The following is a 20,144-nucleotide window of genomic DNA, read 5'->3' on the forward strand; positions in this document are numbered from 1 at the left end:
CACACCTCCATACTGTATACACAGCTCCGGGTCCTCCTCCGCCATAGTCCTCACACCTCCATACTGTATACACAGCTCCGGGTCCTCCTCCGCCATAGTCCTCACACCTCCATACTGTATACTCTGCTCCGGGTCCTCCTCCGCCATAGTCCTCACACCTCCATACTGTATACACAGCTCCGGGTCCTCCTCCGCCATAGTCCTCACACCTCCATACTGTATACACAGCTCCGGGTCCTCCTCCGCCATAGTCCTCACACCTCCATACTGTATACTCTGCTCCGGGTCCTCCTCCGCCATAGTCCTCACACCTCCATACTGTATACACAGCTCCGGGTCCTCCTCCGCCATAGTCCTCACACCTCCATACTGTATACTCTGCTCCGGGTCCTCCTCCGCCATAGTCCTCACACCTCCATACTGTATACTCTGCTCCGGGTCCTCCTCCGCCATAGTCCTCACACCTCCATACTGTATACACAGCTCCGGGTCCTCCTCCGCCATAGTCCTCACACCTCCATACTGTATACACAGCTCCGGGTCCTCCTCCGCCATAGTCCTCACACCTCCATACTGTATACTCTGCTCCGGGTCCTCCTCCGCCATAGTCCTCACACCTCCATACTGTATACACAGCTCCGGGTCCTCCTCCGCCATAGTCCTCACACCTCCATACTGTATACTCTGCTCCGGGTCCTCCTCCGCCATAGTCCTCACACCTCCATACTGTATACACAGCTCCGGGTCCTCCTCCGCCATAGTCCTCACACCTCCATACTGTATACTCTGCTCCGGGTCCTCCTCCACCATAGTCCTCACACCTCCATACTGTATACACAGCTCCGGGTCCTCCTCCACCATAGTCCTCACACCTCCATACTGTATACACAGCTCCGGGTCCTCCTCCACCATAGTCCTCACACCTCCATACTGTATACTCTGCTCCGGGTCCTCCTCCACCATAGTCCTCACACCTCCATACTGTATACTCTGCTCCGGGTCCTCCTCCACCATAGTCCTCACACCTCCATACTGTATACTCTGCTCCGGGTCCTCCTCCGCCATAGTCCTCACACCTCCATACTGTATACACAGCTCCGGGTCCTCCTCCGCCATAGTCCTCACACCTCCATACTGTATACTCTGCTCCGGGTCCTCCTCCGCCATAGTCCTCACACCTCCATACTGTATACACAGCTCCGGGTCCTCCTCCACCATAGTCCTCACACCTCCATACTGTATACACAGCTCCGGGTCCTCCTCCACCATAGTCCTCACACCTCCATACTGTATACTCTGCTCCGGGTCCTCCTCCGCCATAGTCCTCACACCTCCATACTGTATACACAGCTCCGGGTCCTCCTCCGCCATAGTCCTCACACCTCCATACTGTATACACAGCTCCGGGTCCTCCTCCGCCATAGTCCTCACACCTCCATACTGTATACTCTGCTCCGGGTCCTCCTCCGCCATAGTCCTCACACCTCCATACTGTATACACAGCTCCGGGTCCTCCTCCACCATAGTCCTCACACCTCCATACTGTATACACAGCTCCGGGTCCTCCTCCACCATAGTCCTCACACCTCCATACTGTATACTCTGCTCCGGGTCCTCCTCCGCCATAGTCCTCACACCTCCATACTGTATACACAGCTCCGGGTCCTCCTCCGCCATAGTCCTCACACCTCCATACACAGCTCCGGTTCCTCCTCCGCCATAGTTCTCACACCTCCATACTGTATACACAGCTCCGGGTCCTCCTCCACCATAGTCCTCACACCTCCATACTGTATACACAGCTCCGGGTCCTCCTCCACCGTAGTCCTCACACCTCCATACACAGCTCCGGTTCCTCCTCCGCCGTAGTACTCACACCTCCATACTGTATACACTGCTCCGGTTCCTCCTCCGCCATAGTCCTCACACCTCCATACTGTATACACAGCTGCGGTTCCTCCTCCACCATAGTCCTCACACCTCCATACTGTACACTCTGCTCCGGTTCCTCCTCCGCCATAGTCCTCACACCTCCATACTGTATACACAGCTCCGGTTCCTCCTCCACCATAGTCCTCACACCTCTATACTGTATACTCTGCTCCGGTTCCTCCTCCACCGTAGTCCTCACACCTCCATACTGTATACACAGCTCCGGTTCCTCCTCCACCGTAGTCCTCACACCTCCATACTGTATACTCTGCTCCGGTTCCTCCTCCGCCATAGTCCTCACACCTCCATACTGTATACACAGCTGCGGTTCCTCCTCCACCATAGTCCTCACACCTCCATACTGTATACTCTGCTCCGGTTCCTCCTCCGCCATAGTCCTCACACCTCCATACTGTATACTCGGCTCCGGTTCCTCCTCCGCCATAGTACTCACACCTCCATACTGTATACTCGGCTCCGGTTCCTCCTCCGCCATAGTCCTCACACCTCCATACTGTATACACAGCTGCGGTTCCTCCTCCACCATAGTCCTCACACCTCCATACTGTATACTCTGCTCCGGTTCCTCCTCCGCCATAGTCCTCACACCTCCATACTGTATACTCGGCTCCGGTTCCTCCTCCGCCATAGTACTCACACCTCCATACTGTATACTCGGCTCCGGTTCCTCCTCCGCCGTAGTACTCACACCTCCGTACTGTATACTCGGCTCCGGTTCCTCCTCCGCCGTAGTACTCACACCTCCATACTGTATACTCTGCTCCGGTTCCTCCTCCGCCATAGTCCTCACACCTCCGTACTGTATACTCGGCTCCGGTTCCTCCTCCGCCATAGTCCTCACACCTCCGTACTGTATACTCTGCTCCGGTTCCTCCTCCGCCATAGTCCTCACACCTCCATACTGTATACACAGCTCCGGTTCCTCCTCCGCCATAGTCCTCACACCTCCGTACTGTATGCACAGCTCCGGTTCCTCCTCCGCCGTAGTACTCACACCTCCATACTCAGCTCCGGTTCCTCCTCCGCCATGGTACTCACACCTCCATACTGTATACTCTGCTCCGGTTCCTCCTCCGCCATGGTACTCACACCTCCGTACTGTATACTCGGCTCCGGTTCCTCCTCCGCTGTCTGCACGTTCCACCTTCTGTAGAATTAATGATCCTGATTCTTCCAGAATAATGAGATGCGAGTGATCTCCGGCGCCCGTGTGTTATTGACCGCTTGTCTCCGCTGTCACATTAGATCAATATATTATATCTACAGGAAATCTGTGATGGACGCTGCTGTCATGGAGTCAGGAATTACAGCCGTAAGCAAATGAGGACAGAAATTAACTCTACAAACAGCGAGATGCCGGACAGAAGATGTCAAGTACCAGATGTAAGCAAGAAACCGTTCTGTGTAAATAAGGACAGCAGTCAGCCCTATGCAAGAAAAAGCCCAGGACAGTCCTAAGTAAAATACCAAGTGTGATTTAAATATAGGTTCAGTCGTAAGTAAGCAAAGGCCCAGTCCCATGTAAGAACTTGGGCAGTCCTATGCACTATTTCCAATATCTCTGCTTGCTGACAGGGAATAGAACCCTTCTTGGGTGACATCTGCCAATACTTGTACAGCCCTGATCCTGCTAAAAGCTGAGGTTTAGCTACAGTGTATCAGTGCCATCATGTGACCCTCTACGTCCAACAATCGTGAGGACGGCGCTCCTTGCAGGGCACTTCACCTAGTGACGGGTGCGGTGGTTTATCACATCCAATTAGCCATCTGCCAGGTCCGTGTGTCCCCATTGTGGCAGCTGACCCTCCACGATCACGGCCATTGTCCTGACTGCAGGGGGTCGTAGCGATCAGATCTACGCAGCCCCGCTCCCTCTACTGGGGGATCATGTCCCTGCAGATGGGGGGGAAATTGTGGCCTGTATATAAATTAAGGAGTAGTGAGCGAGCTGCAGGGGAGCGGGCTGCGTTACACGGCTGAGCGCCCGCATTAAATGGCCGCCTTCTCTAGTTTGCGTTTTTGCGGCTGGAACCAGTCACTGAGAACGGAGCAGCCATTATGCCCATGTCCGTGGTTCAGGGCAATTTACAATAACGAAAGCACAAAGTGATCCCTCCGGGACCCGAGGAACAATAACCTCAAAATGCCACTCAGCTAGGCAAGGCCACATCCACCCATCAGAGTCCAGGAAAGCTGGGTGACATCCAGTATGGCCACCTCTCCACGTACCACTGAGAAGCAGCTGAGCAAATACATCGACGTCCATCATAGATGGCGCCATGCCACAACCGTCATCTGCACGCTGTCATTCAAGAAATCAGTCAGCAACGCACTCAATGACAGCTGCAGCGAGATACACGGCCACCCCAGGGTCACAGCTAATGAGCGACATTCCCAAAATAGACACCATCATGAAAAGCAAGGTAAACCGGGAGTAAACAGGCACACTGAGCGGTTACCAATAGGACCCTGCCAAAAGAAAAGCGTACAACTGGAGCCCACGTCCTACGCCTAGAGCCCCGAAGATCAATAAGCAATGATGAGTGCCAAGAACCAGGACTCTGACCCTTCACGCCTCCAGCCCCGCCCCCAAGACCCATCACGCCTCCAGCCCCGCCCCATCACGCCTCTAGCCCCGCCCCATCACGCCTCTAGCCCCATCACGCCTCTAGCCCCGCCCCATGACCCATTATGCCTCCAGCCCGCCCCATGACCCATCACGCCTCCAGCCCCGCCCCATGACCCATCACGCCTCCAGCCCCGCCCCAAGACCCATCACGCCTCCAGCCCCGCCCCATCACGCCTCTAGGCCCGCCCCATCACGCCTCTAGCCCCGCCCCATCACGCCTCTAGTCCCGCCCCATGACCCATTATGCCTCCAGCCCGCCCCATGACCCATCACGCCTCCAGCCCCGCCCCATGACCCATCACGTTTCCAGCCCCGCCCCATGACCCATCACGCCTCCAGCCCCGCCCCATGACCCATCACGCCTCCAGCCCCGCCCCATGACCCATCACGCCTCCAGCCCCGCCCCATCACGCCTCTAGCCCCGCCCCATCACGCCTCCAGTCCCGCCCCATCACGCCTCTAGCCCCGCCCCATCACACCTCTAGCCCCGCCCCATGACCCATCACGCCTCCAGCCCCGCCCCATGAAGCCTCCAGCCCGCCCCATCACGCCTCTAGCCCCGCCCCATCACGCCTCTAGCCCCGCCCCATCACGCCTCTAGCCCCGCCCCATCACGCCTCTAGCCCCGCCCCATCATGCCTCTAGCCCCGCCCCATCACACCTCCAGCCCCGCCCCATGACCCATCACGCCTCCAGCCCCGCCCCATGACCCATCACGCCTCCAGCCCCGCCCCATCACGCCTCCAGCCCCATGACCCATCATGCCTCCAGCCCCGCCCCATCACGCCTCCAGCCCCGCCCCATCACGCCTCCAGCCCCATCACCCTTTTTCTCCATCTTCGTCCCCCTCTCACCATCCCTTTGCCTCCATCTTCATCCCCCTCCCGCCATCCCTTTTCCTCCATCTTCGTCCCCACCCCCCATCCTTTTTCCTTTGATCTTCATCCCTCTCCTCCATCCTTTTTCCTCCATCTTCGTTCCCCTCTTCACCCCCTTTTCTTCCATCATCATCCCTCTCCTCCATCTTCGTTCCCCTCTCTCAGCCCCTTTTCTTCCATCTTCATCCCTCTCCTCCATCCCTTTTCCTCCATCTTCATTCCCCTCTCCATACCCTTTTCTTCCATCTTCATCCCTCTCTTCCATCCATCTTCATTCCCCTCCCCCATCCTTCGATCTTCATCCCTCTCTTCCATCCCTTTTCTTCAATCTTTGTTCCCCTCCCCTATCCCCTTTCCTTCGATCTTCATCCCCCTCTTCCATCCCTTTTGGTTCCCTTCCCTCATCCCCTTTTCTTCCATCTTCATCCCTCTCCTCCATCCTTTTCCTCCATCTTCATTCCCCTCTTCACCCCCTTTTCTTCCATCATCATCCCTCTCCTCCATCTTCGTTCCCCTCTCCATCCCCTTTTCCTCCATCTTCATTCCCCTCCCCCATCCTTCGATCATCCCTCTCCTCCTTCCCTTTTCCTCCATCTTCGTTCCCCTCCCTCATCCCCTTTTCTTCCATCATCATCCCTCTCCTCCATCTTCTTAATATACTCTTCCCAGTGGGTTGTGCCTGCCTGGCCATTATTGAACCCATTAACTGTTTGCTTCCAAGCCTCAGGGGTTTCTTCCAGCATTTTCATGCTATTCCACCACCATGCTGTATGACAGCTGGGTGAGAGGCCTGGAGCCGCGTCCTCTGAACAGACGTCTGCAGGTTAGGAGGCATCAGCCGCTCAATGTTACATGGAGCATCATCAGCCATGGAGCTCCACAGTCCGGGCACACTATGAAGATGCAGGTGCCGGCTGCACATTACAAAGCTGTGATTGGCACAGCAGGTACCTCTCGATGGCACAATACACCTCCGCATCCACTCCTCCATGCGAGTCCTCACCATGGACCTGATCACAGGTTCCCCTCCCCATTGCAGAAAACAGCTGGATCCAGATGAGCCTGTGACGGCCACATGAAGCCCACGTGCTTCGGGTGTAATAGGAAACTTCCTTACATATGGCGGGAGATTATGTTTATTGCACCAAATTCAGAAACTGTAAAAAAAACCATACACAGAACGAAGTGCGGTGTGAGGACTCCTCCGAGGGTGACCAGAGCGAGGAGCCCAATCCATCAGCAATCACTCCTATCGAACAAGTGGCGTTTAGCGGATAGGCTCGGGGCATTATATGTTGTCCCTGGTATATGGCAAGCATTGTGGGGTGCTCCCAGTGTACAGCCGTCTCCCCGCTATAAAGCGGCTTTCTTGTGGGGTGCCCCCATATACAGTGGTTAATGCTGGCCGAAATTGACCAAGCGAGAACAAATGGTGAACCAGCAGCAGGGCAATGGTCGTCCAAGGCTTACTGATGGGGTGGAGGGGCGTCTGGTCAGATCTCAGACTGTAACCCAACCTGATGGAGCGGTCCGGCTGGCTGTGACACGGAGATGATGGGAGTCATGATACATTGGGTCTAGTGTCGCACAAATAACAGATGAGCACTAATCTGGTAAATCCCATTGTCAGGCGGCAGCTGCTGCCGTGTTCCGCGTCCACCATTTGGCCGTGTGTGCTGTACGGTCCGCAGAAATGCCGGCAGATTGTCGCGGGTATTTCTGTCGCAGACATACAAGTCCTGCAGTGAGTGTGGGGGTCTCCCCATCATCTGCAGGGTCCTGAACATTTGTTAGAAGGTAACAGGATATCCTCCTAAAGCCCAGCTCTGCTGCATCTGTCATCTGCTCGGCTGGCCCTCTGAGAGCAGCACAGACCTGTAATTACCAGAGACCACAGAGCAGGGTCTGGACAGATGGACCCCCAGAAGACCCCACAGGATCAGCCGACACCACCAGTGCAGACTTCAAAAAAGTACAAAACTGACCATGTCTACGAGGAGCCGAGCGCGAGGCCCCCCCCGCACCAATTCATAGGGTCCTGGGGGCACGTAGATCATTCGGTATGGAGACGTTTCGCCAACAACTCTGCTTGTGGGCAGTAAATTACAAAATTGTAATTTGCTTTCCAAGAGTGGCAACTCGATCTGACTGGGTACTTCTCAGAGCTGAGGGTTCGTTATAATTCTGGATCCGTTATCAGATCTTTGTTTTGTCTGGACTGAGTAGATCTGTATGTAGTCGGTATGGGAATTAAATCATAAGCTCCTGGGCACAGGAACCTACACTAAGGCAGCATGGCAAGACAAGCGTCTGGCGCTCCACACGTGGTTTGTACCTGATCTGTCAGGATTAAGATCGGTATGATACAGGTGAATAATGGGCGGCACGGTGGCGCAGTGGTTAGCACAGCAGCGCTGGAGTCCTGGGTTCTAATCCCACCTTGGACAACATCTGCAAAGAGTTTGTATGTTCTCCCCGTGTTTGCGTGGGTTTCCTCCGGGTTCTCCGGTTTCCTCCCACATTCCAAAGATATACTGATAGGGAATTTAGATTGTGAGCCCCATCGGGGACAGCGATGATAATGTGTGCAAACTAAAGCGATGCGGAATATGTTAGCGCTATATAAAAAGATTATTATTATTATTAATAATAATGGAGTCTCGTCTCCAAGATCACACAAGGTCAAGAAAAGTGCAGTCCGAGGAGTGGAAGACAAGCGTTTCCCATCGACGCCGCAGGAAGGTTTTTACATGGAGTATTTGGGATTTTTGTAGCCCGAGCTCTCGGGCAAGGTCCTCTCCACCGGGACCAGTCGCCGACTCATACTGGTCAGGGTTATGGTCCTTGTCTTATTATGTACACCCCTCCTCACATGTAAGGCTATGTGCACACGTTCAGGATTTCTCGCAGAAAATTCCTGAGAAAAAACGGACATTTTCTGCAAGAAATCCGCATGCGGTTTTGCCACGTTTTTTTCCGGACACTTCCCAATGCATTTTGTAGTGGGAAATCCGCAAAAAAAACGCAAAATTAATGAACATGCTGCGGATTTTACCGCAATGCGTTTTTTTTCACGGAAAAAAACGCATCATGTGCACAAAACATGCGGAATTCATTCTAAATGATGGGATGCTTATTGTATGCGGGGTTTTTTTGCGGTTTTACAGCGTTTTTATCGGGATAAACCGCAAAAAAACCGCAACGCGTGCACACAGCCTAAAACACCATGGAATAAATGGCGCTATAATAATAATTCTGTGACCGAAGTATAAGGACAATTATCACCGTAATTCATGTGTTTCTCAGCGACTGTAACAATAATTCCACAATAGGAGTAAAAAAACAGCTCCACGATAAAATGGACATCAGATTGTTCCATGGATGATCGCTAATGAAGGACGATGACAGTCCCATGACACTATGGTGGTCACGTAGCTGCAGGATTTCCATGTAAATTTATGCTACAGAAGATTTCTGCCACATGTGGAGGACACAGAGCCGCTCCACTTGTTCACAGAACAACCCCCGAGTGGTGGCAGCCCACGAGATGCCCCCTCACTGCACGTCTCCCTCCAGCATCTCCATATTTCTTAAGTTATGTCGTCAGCATTGGAAAGTGGACAGAGCCGCAGCGTTCATCATATGAAGCGAGAACGTACCATGTAACCATGGCAACCACAGAAACCAATCACAGATCATCAGCAGAAGCAAAAGCAGAGTGAGCGATGATCGTCCACAGCCTGTCATACGTGTCACATACATGGAGGCCGGGAGAACGGCCATCGCTCGTATACACCCAGTCATGTCTGTCACATACATAGAGGCCGGGAGAACGGCCATCACTAGTATTCACCCGGTCATGTCTGTCACATACATGGAGGCCGGGAGAACGACCATCACTAGTATTCACCCGGTCATGTCTGTCACATACATGGAGGCCGGGAGAACGGCCATCACTAGTATTCACCCGGTCATGTCTGTCACATACATAGAGGCCGGGAGAACGGCCATCGCTCGTATTCACCCGGTCATGTCTGTCACATACATAGAGGCCGGGAGAACGGCCATCACTAGTATTCACCCGGTCATGTCTGTCACATACATGGAGGCCGGGAGAACGACCATCACTAGTATTCACCCGGTCATGTCTGTCACATACATGGAGGCCGGGAGAACGACCATCACTAGTATTCACCCGGTCATGTCTGTCACATACATAGAGGCCGGGAGAACGGCCATCACTAGTATTCACCCGGTCATGTCTGTCACATACATAGAGGCCGGGAGAACGGCCATCACTAGTATTCACCCGGTCATGTCTGTCACATACATGGAGGCCGGGAGAACGACCATCACTAGTATTCACCCGGTCATGTCTGTCACATACATGGAGGCCGGGAGAACGGCCATCACTAGTATTCACCCAGTCATGTCTGTCACATACATAGAGGCCGGGAGAACGGCCATCACTAGTATTCACCCAGTCATGTCTGTCACATACATAGAGGCTGGGAGAACGGCCATCACTAGTATTCACCCGGTCATGTCTGTCACATACATGGAGGCCGGGAGAACGACCATCACTCATATTCACCCGGTCATGTCTGTCACATACATAGAGGCCGGGAGAACGGCCATCACTAGTATTCACCCGGTCATGTCTGTCACATACATAGAGGCCGGGAGAACGACCATCACTAGTATTCACCCAGTCATGTCTGTCACATACATGGAGGCCGGGAGAACGGCCATCACTAGTATTCACCCGGTCATGTCTGTCACATACATAGAGGCCGGGAGAACGACCATCACTAGTATTCACCCAGTCATGTCTGTCACATACATGGAGGCCGGGAGAACGGCCATCACTAGTATTCACCCGGTCATGTCTGTCACATACATGGAGGCCGGGAGAACGGCCATCGCTCGTATTCACCCGGTCATGTCTGTCACATACATAGAGGCCGGGAGAACGACCATCACTCATATTCACCCGGTCATGTCTGTCACATACATAGAGGCCGGGAGAACGGCCATCACTAGTATTCACCCGGTCATGTCTGTCACATACATAGAGGCCGGGAGAACGGCCATCACTAGTATTCACCCGGTCATGTCTGTCACATACATAGAGGCCGGGAGAACGACCATCACTCATATTCACCCGGTCATGTCTGTCACATACATAGAGGCCGGGAGAACGGCCATCACTAGTATTCACCCGGTCATGTCTGTCACATACATGGAGGCCGGGAGAACGGCCATCCTCATATACACCCAGTCATGTCTGTCACATACATAGAGGCCGGGAGAACGGCCATCACTAGTATTCACCCGGTCATGTCTGTCACATACATGGAGGCCGGGAGAACGACCATCACTAGTATTCACCCGGTCATGTCTGTCACATACATAGAGGCTGGGAGAACGGCCATCGCTCGTATTCACCCGGTCATGTCTGTCACATACATGGAGGCCGGGAGAACGGCCATCACTAGTATTCACCCAGTCATGTCTGTCGCATACATAGAGGCTGGGAGAACGGCCATCACTAGTATACACCCGGTCATGTCTGTCACATACATAGAGGCCGGGAGAACGGCCATCACTAGTATTCACCCGGTCATGTCTGTCACATACATAGAGGCTGGGAGAACGACCATCACTAGTATTCACCCGGTCATGTCTGTCACATACATAGAGGCCGGGAGAACGGCCAGCACTCATATTCACCCAGTCATGTCTGTCACATACATGGAGGCCGGGAGAACGGCCATCACTAGTATTCACCCGGTCATGTCTGTCACATACATAGAGGCCGGGAGAACGACCATCACTAGTATTCACCCAGTCATGTCTGTCACATACATAGAGGCTGGGAGAACGACCATCACTCATATTCACCCAGTCATGTCTGTCACATACATGGAGGCCGGGAGAACGGCCATCACTCATATTCACCCAGTCATGTCTGTCACATACATAGAGGCCGGGAGAACGGCCATCACTCATATTCACCCAGTCATGTCTGTCACATACATAGAGGCCGGGAGAACGGCCATCACTCATATTCACCCAGTCATGTCTGTCACATACATAGAGGCCGGGAGAACGGCCATCACTCATATTCACCCAGTCATGTCTGTCACATACATAGAGGCCGGGAGAACGACCATCACTAGTATTCACCCAGTCATGTCTGTCACATACATAGAGGCCGGGAGAACGGCCATCACTCATATTCACCCAGTCATGTCTGTCACATACATAGAGGCCGGGAGAACGACCATCACTAGTATACACCCGGTCATGTCTGTCACATACATGGAGGCCGGGAGAACGACCATCGCTCGTATACACCCGGTCATGTCTGTCACATACATGGAGGCCGGGAGAACGACCATCACTAGTATACACCCGGTCATGTCTGTCACATACATGGAGGCTGGGAGAACGGCCATCGCTCGTATACACCCGGTCATGTCTGTCACATACATGGAGGCCGGGAGAACGACCATCACTAGTATACACCCGGTCATGTCTGTCACATACATGGAGGCCGGGAGAACGGCCATCACTAGTATACACCCGGTCATGTCTGTCACATACATGGAGGGCTGTTATTGTTCGTCTGCAGCCCTGTCACATACATGGAAGCCAGGAGAGCGGTTATTGATTGTATACCGTCATCGAATGAGCCCTGTCATATACGTCACATACATGGAGGCTGGGAGGGCGGCCATTGAATGAGCCCTGTCATATACGTCACATACATGGAGGCTGGGAGGGCAGCCATTGAATGAGCCCTGTCATACACCTCACATACATGGAGGCTGGGAGGGCAGCCATTGAATGAGCCCTGTCATATACGTCACATACATGGAGGCTGGGAGGGCAGCCATTGAATGAGCCCTGTCATATACGTCACATACATGGAGGCTGGGAGGGCAGCCATTGAATGAGCCCTGTCATACACCTCACATACATGGAGGCTGGGAGGGCGGCCATTGAATGAGCCCTGTCATACACCTCACATACATGGAGGCTGGGAGGGCGGCCATTGAATGAGCCCTGTCGTACACCTCACATACATGGAGGCTGGGAGGGCGGCCATTGAATGAGCCCTGTCATACACCTCACATACATGGAGGCTGGGAGGGCAGCCATTGAATGAGCCCTGTCATATACGTCACATACATGGAGGCTGGGAGGGCGGCCATTGAATGAGCCCTGTCATACACGTCACATACATGGAGGCTGGGAGGGCGGCCATTGAATGAGCCCTGTCATACACGTCACATACATGGAGGCTGGGAGGGCAGCCATTGAATGAGCCCTGTCATACACCTCACATACATGGAGGCTGGGAGGGCAGCCATTGAATGAGCCCTGTCATACACCTCACATACATGGAGGCTGGGAGGGCGGCCATTGAATGAGCCCTGTCATACACGTCACATACATGGAGGCTGGGAGGGCAGCCATTGAATGAGCCCTGTCATACACCTCACATACATGGAGGCTGGGAGGGCGGCCATTGAATGAGCCCTGTCATACACCTCACATACATGGAGGCTGGGAGGGCGGCCATTGAATGAGCCCTGTCATACACCTCACATACATGGAGGCTGGGAGGGCGGCCATTGAATGAGTCCTGTCATACACCTCACATACATGGAGGCTGGGAGGGCGGCCATAGTTAGACGCGGTTGTGGCAATTAACCCCGCACACATACTTTCTGCCAATTGAATCCCCTCAATTGGTGGTGTGAGCGCCGCTCTGTGCAGATGGATCACAATCAGCGCATCTATTGATCATTCGCTGCCCTTCACCCTCCACTTCATCAGCGGCCGGGCGGAGAGGACGCAGCCACTGCAAAACCAATCTATAGTCCGCGGCTCACAGCACCCGCCGCACCACATCTCTGCGACCATGTCACCAGCCAGCACATCACGGCCTCATCAGTTTCATGATCTCTGCTTCCTTTCTGTGAGAGGAAATACTCTTATTAAAATAGAGATGCTAAAAACTCACTGATCCTGCTTTAGAGCTGAAGGTTCGGTACAATGTACCAGTGTAGTAAATCCTAAGTTAAATTTATACTCATGATTTTCCTTCCTCACCTTTTCTCTATAATTATTGTTGCCCTGAAAAAAAACCCTCAGCTGTGAGGACGGGCACATTCTGCCAGGATGGGATTTCAGCCTCTTGTAAAGGAAAATGTTCTCAGTCACTGACAACAAGCAGAATCAAATCCCAACAAGGCCTCATTAATCACATGTCACCCATAGCAACCAATCAGAGTCCCGCTTACATCTCCTAACCTGCTCTGGTATCATGAAAGCTGCGCTGTGATTGGGCGCTAAGGGCAACAGGCAGTTTTACCATTAGACAGATGTGATAAATCTGCTCCGTAGCAAAACGTCTTATTATACGATGGAGGACGGGCGACGTCTGCACACCGGCGTCATCAGCGCCCGTGGCCTCCCGTACATCACAGGCCGCCACTGACAGGGCGCCACGAGTAAGCACTGGCGACAAACAGCATAAAACCATCCCAGGACGCCTCACATTCAGAGGACGCCACAACATAATCAAATCTGCAGAAAACTTATAAAATGCAACCTGGCTATATCAGTGCTCCAATGCCAGACGCCATATTATAGGGACCGACGCCGCGACCATGGCCGCAGAGCAGCAGGACGGCACCGCCACACGACCAAGCAGCAGAGGAATGGAACCATAACCCACGGGAAATAGGGGAAGACATGCAGAGCTGCACTCACTATTCTGCTGTTACATCATGTTTTATCCTCCAGTCACCTCCAGAGCTGCACTCACTATTCTGCTGTTACATCATGTTTTATCCTCCAGTCACCTCCAGAGCTGCACTCACTATTCTGCTGTTACATCATGTTTTATCCTCCAGTCACCTCCAGAGCTGCACTCACTATTCTGCTGTTTTATCCTCCAGTCACCTCCAGAGCTGCACTCACTATTCTGCTGTTACATCGGCTCCTATCCTCCAGAGCAGCACTCACTATTGGTGTCCCACACACAGGTGGTTCCTACACTGGTGGCCCACACACAGGTGGTTCCTACACTGGTGGCCCACACACAGGTGGTTCCTACACTGGTGGCCCACACACAGGTGGTTCCTACACTGGTGGCCCACACACAGGTGGTTCCTACACTGGTGGCCCACACACAGGTGGTTCCTACACTGGTGGCCCACACACAGGTGGTTCCTACACTGGTGGCCCACACACAGGTGGTTCCTACACTGGTGGCCCACACACAGGTGGTTCCTACACTGGTGGCCCACACACAGGTGGTTCCTACACTGGTGGCCCACACACAGGTGGTTCCTACACTGGTGGCCCACACACAGGTGGTTCCTACACTGGTGGCCCACACACAGGTGGTTCCTACACTGGTGGCCCACACACAGGTGGTTCCTAAACTGGTGGCCCACACACAGGTGGTTCCTACACTGGTGGCCCACACACAGGTGGTTCCTACACTGGTGGCCCACACACAGGTGGTTCCTACACTGGTGGCCCACACACAGGTGGTTCCTACACTGGTGGCCCACACACAGGTGGTTCCTACACTGGTGGTTCCTACACAGGTGGCCCCTACACTGGTGGCCCGCACACTGGTGGTTCCTACACAGGTGGCCTACACACTGGTGGCCCCTACACTGGTGGCCCACACACGACATTCAATTTTTTTTTCCACACCCGTCAGATTTTAGTGAAGTCGCAGCCGAATACAGCCGAGTGAAATCCGCACGGCCTCAGTGAATAGCACCGGCTCCAGTGCAAAACTTTTTTTTGTGTTTAATTGGATTGAACTCATCCGATTTCTACACTAGTGTGAGCGAGGCCTCAGTACGAGTGCACCCCAGGGGCGCAGACTCCCCAGAAACATCAGGAGATCTACCAAAGGGGGGGACGTGTCACTGCTGCCCCCATATGCAGAGATGACAGTGTCACATCCACACTGGCCCCTCCGGTGCCGCTCGTCACCAGTATTCAGGACCCATGCACGCTCACGTTTTGTTTGCAGGTCGGGCTCATCCAGTTATGGCCTTGATTTGCTTTTTACTATGGGTGGCCGCTCCTCAGTGGGCGTCTTGTGCCAGAGGCAACGGTCCCCAAATTAAGTCTACACACAGGATCCCGACAGGTGACACGCCATCACACCAAGGACGAAACAGAGACACACACCCCCCCCTCCCCGGGCCAACCACCACCGAGGACGAAACACAGCCCCCCACCCCCTGGGCCAAAAACACCACCGAGGACAAGACACAGCCAGCCCCCCCCCCACACACACACACACACCACCGGAGACGAAACACCACTATCCACCTATCCTGCTCGCACTCATGCGTCTGTGCTCGGATTCTCTCGCACAGGGAGGATCGGAGCGGCTGCGGAGGAGGTGGAGAAATGAATGTCTCCATCTCCTCCATTGCTGGGATCCGCTTATAGCGCACAGCGCTCGGATGACATCCCAGTGGTGTGCGCTGTCTCATAGGCTTATATGGGTGCGTGTGAGCCGAGAGTTTTCCTCGGTCTGAGACAATCGCAGCTGCTGGGAGCTGCCCCACAGCGTAACATTGGTCCGAGCGCAGTGCGATTTTATATCACATTGCACTCGGCCGTTTAAAACCCCAGTGTGACGCCGGCCTAAGACTAAACACAGCTGCCTGGGCCAAACAGGAGGGGGCGCCCTATCGATACCTCGTATAAGGGGGGGCGCCCTATCGATACCTCGTAAAAGGGGGGGCGCCCTATCGATACCTCGTACAAGGGGGGGCGCCCTATCGATACCTCGTACAAGGGGGGGCGCCCTATCGATACCTCGTACAAGGGGGGGCGCCCTATCGATACCTCGTATAAGGGGGGGCGCCCTATCGATACCTCGTATAAGGGGGGGCGCCCTATCGATACCTCGTATAAGGGGGGGCGCCCTATCGATACCTCGTATAAGGGGGGGCGCCCTATCGATACCTCGTATAAGGGGGGGCGCCCTATCGATACCTCGTATAAGGGGGGGCGCCCTATCGATACCTCGTACAAGGAGGGGGCGCCCTATCGATACCTCGTATAAGGGGGGGGGCGCCCTATCGATACCTCGTATAAGGGGGGGCGCCCTATCGATACCTCGTATAAGGGGGGGCGCCCTATCGATACCTCGTACAAGGAGGGGGCGCCCTATCGATACCTCGTACAAGGAGGGGGCGCCCTATCGATACCTCGTATAAGGGGGGGCGCCCTATCGATACCTCGTATAAGGGGGGGCGCCCTATCGATACCTCGTATAAGGGGGGGGCGCCCTATCGATACCTCGTATAAGGGGGGGGGCGCCCTATCGATACCTCGTATAAGGGGGGGCGCCCTATCGATACCTCGTATAAGGGGGGGCGCCCTATCGATACCTCGTATAAGGGGGGGCGCCCTATCGATACCTCGTATAAGGGGGGGCGCCCTATCGATACCTCGTATAAGGGGGGGCGCCCTATCGATACCTCGTATAAGGGGGGGCGCCCTATCGATACCTCGTATAAGGGGGGGCGCCCTATCGATACCTCGTATAAGGGGGGGGCGCCCTATCGATACCTCGTATAAGGGGGGGGCGCCCTATCGATACCTCGTATAAGGGGGGGCGCCCTATCGATACCTCGTATAAGGGGGGGCGCCCTATCGATACCTCGTATAAGGGGGGGCGCCCTATCGATACCTCGTATAAGGGGGGGCGCCCTATCGATACCTCGTATAAGGGGGGGCGCCCTATCGATACCTCGTATAAGGGGGGGCGCCCTATCGATACCTCGTATAAGGGGGGGCGCCCTATCGATACCTCGTATAAGGGGGGGCGCCCTATCGATACCTCGTATAACGGGGGGGCGCCCTATCGATACCTCGTATAACGGGGGGCGCCCTATCGATACCTCGTATAAGGGGGGGCGCCCTATCGATACCTCGTATAAGGGGGGGGGGGCGCCCTATCGATACCTCGTATAAGGGGGGGGGGCGCCCTATCGATACCTCGTATAAGGGGGGGCGCCCTATCGATACCTCGTATAAGGGGGGGGCGCCCTATCGATACCTCGTATAAGGGGGGGCGCCCTATCGATACCTCGTATAAGGGGGGGGGCGCCCTATCGATACCTCGTATAAGGGGGGGGGGCGCCCTATCGATACCTCGTATAAGGGGGGGGGCGCCCTATCGATACCTCGTATAAGGGGGGGGGGCGCCCTATCGATACCTCGTATAAGGGGGGGGGGCGCCCTATCGATACCTCGTATAAGGGGGGGGGGCGCCCTATCGATACCTCGTATAAGGGGGGGCGCCCTATCGATACCTCGTATAAGGGGGGGCGCCCTATCGATACCTCGTATAAGGGGGGGGCGCCCTATCGATACCTCGTATAAGGGGGGGGGGGGGCGCCCTATCGATACCTCGTATAAGGGGGGGGGGGGCGCCCTATCGATACCTCGTATAAGGAGGAGGCCTCCTATCGATACCTCGTACAAGGAGGGGGCGCCCTATCGATACACTGTACTGTGGGGGCTGGGATACACTGGGTGTTGGGGGCTGGGATACACTGTATGGTGGGGGCTGGGATACACTGTATGGTGGGGGCTGGGATACACTGTATGGTGGGGGCTGGGATACACTGGGTGACACTGTCTGGGCGGGGGGTGTCGCCCATTCATCCAGCCGGTGCAGCGCCCTCTCTCGGACACAGGGCCCCCAGCCTCCCTCCATGTCCCCCAGCCTCCCTCCATGTTCCACAGCCTCCCTCCATGTCCCCCAGCCTCCCTCCATGTCCCCCAGCCTCCCTCCATGTTCCACAGCCTCCCTCCATGTTCCACAGCCTCCCTCCATGTCCCCCAGCCTCCCTCCATGTCCCCCAGCCTCCCTCCATGTCCCCCAGCCTCCCTCCATGTCCCCCAGCCTCCCTCCATGTTCCACAGCCTCCCTCCATGTCCCCCAGCCTCCCTCCATGTTCCACAGCCTCCCTCCATGTTGCCCGGGGCCCTCACAGCTTTGTCCACTGCCCGGACTTCGGTTCCTACCTGTCCGGAAGAACGAGTCCACCTCTGAATCAGTTCCGCCGCCGCCGCCATCCTCCGTGCCCTCCGCCGCGTTCATGGCAGCAGTCGCCGGGGCCGGGGAGCAGGATCCTCCGGGGGGCTCCACGGTGTGTGCGGTCACTGAGCGGCGCTCCCCGGCTCCATCTCCGTGTACTGTGCCGCTGTAATAATAATAATGCCGCCCGGACCGAGCTCAGCCCCAGACTGCGCCGCCTCCTCCTCCTATTGTTCACATCCTGCGCCCCCTCCTCCTGCCACCATGTGACTGTCACATCCTGGGGGGCTCCTGCACTATTATACCCCTGTATCACCAGGAATGCCCCCTCCTCCTGCCACCATGTGACTGTCACATCCTGGGGGGCTCCTGCACTATTATACCCCTGTATCACCGGGAATGCCCCCTCCTCCTGCCACCATGTGACTGTCACATCCTGGGGGGCTCCTGCACTATTATACCCCTGTATCACCGGGAATGCCCCCTCCTCCTGCCACCATGTGACTGTCACATCCTGGGGGGCTCCTGCACTATTATACCCCTCTATCACCGGGAATGCCCCCTCCTCCTGCCACCATGTGACTGTCACATCCTGGGGGGCTCCTGCACTATTATACCCCTGTATCACCAGGAATGCCCCCTCCTCCTGCCACCATGTGACTGTCACATCCTGGGGGGCTCCTGCACTATTATACCCCTCTATCACCAGGAATGCCCCCTCCTCCTGCCACCATGTGACTGTCACATCCTGGGGGGCTCCTGCACTATTATACCCCTGTATCACCAGGAATGCCCCCTCCTCCTGCCACCATGTGACTGTCACATCCTGGGGGGCTCCTGCACTATTATACCCCTCTATCACCAGGAATGCCCCCTCCTCCTGCCACCATGTGACTGTCACATCCTGGGGGGCTCCTGCACTATTATACCCCTGTATCACCAGGAATGCCCCCTCCTCCTGCCACCATGTGACTGTCACATCCTGGGGGGCTCCTGCACTATTATACCCCTGTATCACCAGGAATGCCCCCTCCTCCTGCCACCATGTGACTGTCACATCCTGGGGGGCTCCTGCACTATTATACCCCTGTATCACCAGGAATGCCCCCTCCTCCTGCCACCATGTGACTGTCACATCCTGGGGGGCTCCTGCACTATTATACCCCTCTATCACCAGGAATGCCCCCTCCTCCTGCCACCATGTGACTGTCACATCCTGGGGGGCTCCTGCACTATTATACCCCTCTATCACCAGGAATGCCCCCTCCTCCTGCCACCATGTGACTGTCACATCCTGGGGGGCTCCTGCACTATTATACCCCTGTATCACCAGGAATGCCCCCTCCTCCTGCCACCATGTGACTGTCACATCCTGGGGGGCTCCTGCACTATTATACCCCTCTATCACCAGGAATGCCCCCTCCTCCTGCCACCATGTGACTGTCACATCCTGGGGGGCTCCTGCACTATTATACCCCTGTATCACCAGGAATGCCCCCTCCTCCTGCCACCATGTGACTGTCACATCCTGGGGGGCTCCTGCACTATTATACCCCTGTATCACCAGGAATGCCCC

The 20,144-nt window shown here is 55.2% G+C and overlaps 1 protein-coding gene across 2 annotated transcripts in view; it reads right to left on the reverse strand.

The window, feature by feature from the left end:
- The window catches only part of KALRN (kalirin RhoGEF kinase), a 424,214-nt gene extending 405,417 nt beyond the window's left edge, over positions 1-18,797 (reverse strand). The window contains exon 1 of one of the 2 annotated variants that reach the window (XM_069732606.1): positions 18,556-18,797. In XM_069732606.1, coding sequence (XP_069588707.1) covers positions 18,556-18,631 — 76 coding nt within the window. In that variant the 5' untranslated portion in view covers positions 18,632-18,797. The remainder of the gene's footprint in view (positions 1-18,555) is intronic. The other variant, XM_069732607.1, reaches the window with a different exon arrangement.
- Between the last annotated feature and the right edge of the window lie 1,347 nt (positions 18,798-20,144).

This window comes from Ranitomeya imitator, chromosome 7 (genome assembly GCF_032444005.1).
Source record: "Ranitomeya imitator isolate aRanImi1 chromosome 7, aRanImi1.pri, whole genome shotgun sequence".
Classification (NCBI taxonomy): domain Eukaryota; kingdom Metazoa; phylum Chordata; class Amphibia; order Anura; family Dendrobatidae; genus Ranitomeya; species Ranitomeya imitator.